A 4,744-nucleotide genomic window follows, 5' to 3' on the forward strand; every position below is an offset into this window, starting at 1 on the left:
TCACTAATTGTCAATTTTTAGCGACATGCAAAAAATTGTCAAAAAAAATTATTTTTAACGATAATTTTATTAAGATTTATTTTTAATAGAATTTGATAAAAATTAAGTCCAACTATTAAGATTTATTGGTAGTTAAAAAACAGTATCATACCTTTCTAACAGTTGCAAAACATGACAAACAGAAAAAGTTCAAGAACACAAGCTTACCCTGTATTTGAGAAGATCTGCTTCCCAAAACCAGTTCAAAACCAAGTACATAAAGCCTATATATAATAAATAAAAGCTTCAAGAAGCTAATAAAGCTACCTACATGAAGAGTGCAATGTACCAGCACGGTGTCGGTTGCGCGCCATGAACACCATCTGAACTGAAATTCCGAAGAGTTTACTTTCTTTTTAAGCTTCTAGCTATACTGATACATACATATATATATATATATATATGAATATGTTCTGTTGATATGAAAAATACATATACATAGGACAAGTGAATTGTAATAATCTGAATGAGATCATGTCTGTTAATCTGTGTGTAGGACCACTGCATATCTCCATTTTTGTTTTCATGTTTAAACTGAAATGGTGGAGTTGGTACTAGCATGTGCCTAGAAGATTAATAGGCCAAACTTGATCACTTGTTGCCAGTTTAAAAATGACCAAACTTTAGTTTACTTGATTGGGATTGAAGGCTTAATTTAGTTTCATTTAAATTAATTAACACAAAGTAATAATGTATGAATCAAAGCATTCAACCAAAAATTGCATAAAGATAAAGAACACAAGCGATTCAGAGTGAAAACTTTGAAGAAAATTCTCTGCAAGAATAAATCGTTGATTGACACAACAAAATCCACTACTAAATCAAGAGTTTTAGCAAAATTCAGTACCGAAAGATAGTATTTTAGTTATTAAACTCAAAATAAAAAATAATATTTCAAACATTTTTTATTCACCTACTTTAAGTTATTATAAAAAAAAAAAAAAAAAAAAAATCCTTTAGATTTGCTTAATGAAAATATATAAATGATTTAAATTGAAAACTAATCAAAAAATTAGAGTTTAAATTAATAATAATAATAATAATAATAATAATAATAATAATAAAATCATAAATTATTTTGTAAACCCTAATTTTTTTTTTAAAAAAAAAATTGTAATTTCCCCTAAATTTTGCAGTCTCTATCTTTACTGTTCACAAACTGGGACAGCAGACCACATGCCACCCCCAAGTGATTTGGTCCAACATGGTACGGAACATATCAGTCCCTAAGCCCCGGACCCAGTCAGCAGCGCTATATGCACCAAGCCCAAATTTTAGCAAATGTAATATTGTTATATTTTTATGTATTATCTCCTATTTATCTATCTACTTATATTATTATAAAGAAAATCTATCTATCTATCTATACTATTGGCCCTATTTGGTAGGATTTATTTTCAGTTTATTTTAGCTTTTAATTTAATTTAAGCTATTTTAATGTGTTTGGTTCAGCTTAATAATACAGTTTATAGCCTTTTGTAAGTCAAAAATCAACTTATTCTTTGAGTGGGGGAGGAGAAACTTAATTTATAAGTCAAAAATCAATTTATGTTCACAGTTATAAATTATAAGTTGTTAGATTATAAATTATAATTACTTTCTCACAGTTTTACTAAACGGGACTATTATAAGGAAAAAGTCAAAATTGGCATTTATATCTCATTTTTTGAATGTTCTCAAAATATCCCAAGAGCATTTATGCCCCTTATACATATATATATATATATATATATTTTAAATTTTGTGTGCCTACGACTTCTAAAGTATCTATCTTTATACTATGAGAGTTGCTCTGAGGCTTGTCTATCTAGCACTACTGTAATGAAAGCACTCAATTGTGGATACATCATGATCCATGTGTATCCTTAATTAGTCTAAAGTAGCCCATGGATAGTTCACCAAAAAATAATAATAATTAATTAATTAAAAAAGCTACCTTGAACCAGCTACACTGTGGGAACAAAGATTGCGGTGACAAAAAAAATATTTTAGTTAGCAAATGTTGAATTTTTTATTTATATATTAATGCATTAGTAACATAGCATCTGGTATTTAAAATATCGGTACCCAATTTTTTACTCACTATAATAGTGTTGTTGAGTAAAATTTATGATAATTTACACGTAAATCTTTGCAATCTGTGTGCTGAGTCTGTAGAAACCCATGGAGAGTTCTAAAACCTATTATTTATGATAACTTCATTGTCTTAAACCAATCTATTTGCATAGGTAATTTCCTCACTGCTTAATTACCCAGAAAAAATCTCCTGACTGCCAATCTTTGTGCCTATTGCAATTATCAAGATCCAAACATGGCATAAGAAAAGCCTAATTGCCCAGTACCTTCGGAGAACAAAATTCATTTATAAATAATACATACATTCTGGTGATTTATATCAATTCAGCAAGCTACAAACACTATTGTTCACATCTTTACAGAGCAGTAAACAATATACAGAGATTTTATCAAATGACAAGCAAACAACCTTTCCATACTTGGATAAGACTACATACATCTAGCCCTTGGTGCACTAGAACTGTCCGTAGTTCACTGAATATCAGACACTGTGAACAAGCATAAATTATTATAACCAACCCAAAAGAGCATTTATTTTGCAAGGAAAAATAACAAAGTGAAAGCAAAAATGCGATAAAATTTAGTGATTTCTGCGGTGAAAATACACCTCAAGAAACCTTACACCACATCCCAACTTGAACACCTTACAAGAAAACCCCAATTGGCCAGTTCCTTGTTGGGGATAGAGAACGAAACCCTGCACACACACTCGGACCATTTTGCAATTTCGAGAGCCATCTTCCCAAATCAGCTCTTCCAAAACCAGCCTCAATTTGACCTTTAAATGTCAAAAAAATTGAGCAAACAATACATTTCATGTTCTTCACAATGGTATCATTGAGTCCTGGCTTCTGGTGTACCTCCAGGGTGAGTCAAACTTTCCACCGGACGAAAATGACCTCTTCATTGCAACATGCCCCATTTGCAAAGAACAGTCTACCGAACAACTCTTCTTCAATCTAGACATGCTTGAATTCTTATTCACTCCCTTAGAAACAACCTTGTCTGAATTGGGTTTTTTCAATTGTACTGATCGTGTACTCGAACACCCTTCAAGTCCCACCTGAGGAATGTTAGCCAGAGCAACATAAATCTTTGAAGCAGATAACTCATCCATTGAAATTGATCTTCTCACTGGTTGCAATTCATTCTCTACTGTTGCTCGATGATCTGCCAAATCACTTAGTACCCGGGAATCAAAATTATTCATGTTGAAAAACAGCGAATCTTTTGTTATAATCTCAGAAACTGTTCTTTCTTCACTTGGCAATCCACCAAAATTCTCTGTTTCAACTGAAATTTCACTACTCTCCTGATCAAAATTCTCTAAATTCTCTACCGGGTTCGCCTCCCTTGGCCCCCCCAAATTATTCAAATTTGGGTCTGATTCACTCGGATCAACCCTATTCCCATCGGTGACTATCGGAGCACGACACAATGGGCAGTTTTGATGTGATCTCAACCAAGCATCAATACAGGGGATGTGAAAAGCATGACTACACTTTGGCAAAAGTCGAAGAGTCTCGTCCTCTTGAAACTCACTCAAGCAAACAGAGCAGTCTGTTCCTTCAATCAACCCTTGATCTTTTTTGTATTTAAACACTGCAATCGAATCGATCACGGACTGTTGGAGACCAATTGTGTTGATGTACCAAATGGGATGATCTATAATAGGACCATGATTCTCATCCACAAAATCTTCATGATCATCATCGTCAAACATTGCCTGATTTCGCCTCCGAGAATTTTTCGAGTAGTATATCTTAAGAAATATGAGAAAGCTAACTAGAAGGATAGCAGAACCAAAAACACCGATCAGGACAATAAAAGTTGGTGAAAAATGATGGGGTTTTTTGAAAGGAGGAGGAGGAGGAGGAGGAGGAGGAGGATACTGATCATCAGGTGCAGGAGCAGAATAGGAACAATCTGGACATCTTATGACAATACCCAGTTGTTTTCTGTGACGAATTGCCATAATCACAGAAACAAGGGTAGAAACAGAGAACAGGGGAGAGAGATTGATACCTTGTACATGAAGAGAGAGAAATGGAAAAAACTAAAGAAAATTAATCAGATAAGCCTTTCACCACATGGTGTGGGTTGAATTGATGGAAATTGACAAGTTGGGTTTGATTGTTTATGCTTTGATTTGATTGTATAATTGGGAGATTTGTCAGCATCAGTGAAAGACTTGGGAAGTTTACTGGGTGGTTTCCTTATTTTTGTTTGGGTTTGTACAAGTCAAACAAAAAGACTTTAGTAAGTCATTTACGCGTTAACGTAAGGGTTGGCCTCTACTTTGGAAAATTATTAAATATTTCTTAGTATCATATCACATTGCTAATCTCATCAATCTAGTCCCTATAGTTGCCATCAATTTTCCTCTTTAATTTTTCATATTGGGTGAATTATTCAATTCATAATATCTGTCAAGGCATTCAATAAAAATCAAGAAAAAAAATGACCAATTTAGAATAAATTATATTTTGTCCCTTATATGTAGTCACTTTCTCATTTTGATTATTCAAGTTTTTTTTTTTTTTCACTTTGACCTATGATATATCAAGTTTTTTTTTACTTTACTCCTAAAGTTAATTTCTATTCAAAATTAGATAAAAAATGTCACAAT

General features: G+C 32.7%; 1 protein-coding gene across 1 annotated transcript; it reads right to left on the minus strand.

Annotated features, from left to right (window-relative positions):
* Positions 1–2,382: 2,382 nt before the first annotated feature.
* On the minus strand, positions 2,383–4,497 carry LOC114284217 (RING-H2 finger protein ATL52). The gene has a single exon (XM_028227121.2). The coding sequence runs from the start codon at positions 4,088–4,090 to the stop codon at positions 2,939–2,941; it is 1,152 nt and encodes a 383-aa protein (XP_028082922.2). The 5' UTR covers positions 4,091–4,497; the 3' UTR covers positions 2,383–2,938.
* Between the last annotated feature and the right edge of the window lie 247 nt (positions 4,498–4,744).

This window comes from Camellia sinensis, chromosome 1 (genome assembly GCF_055761805.1).
Source record: "Camellia sinensis isolate YWXY chromosome 1, ASM5576180v1, whole genome shotgun sequence".
NCBI classification, from domain to species: domain Eukaryota; kingdom Viridiplantae; phylum Streptophyta; class Magnoliopsida; order Ericales; family Theaceae; genus Camellia; species Camellia sinensis.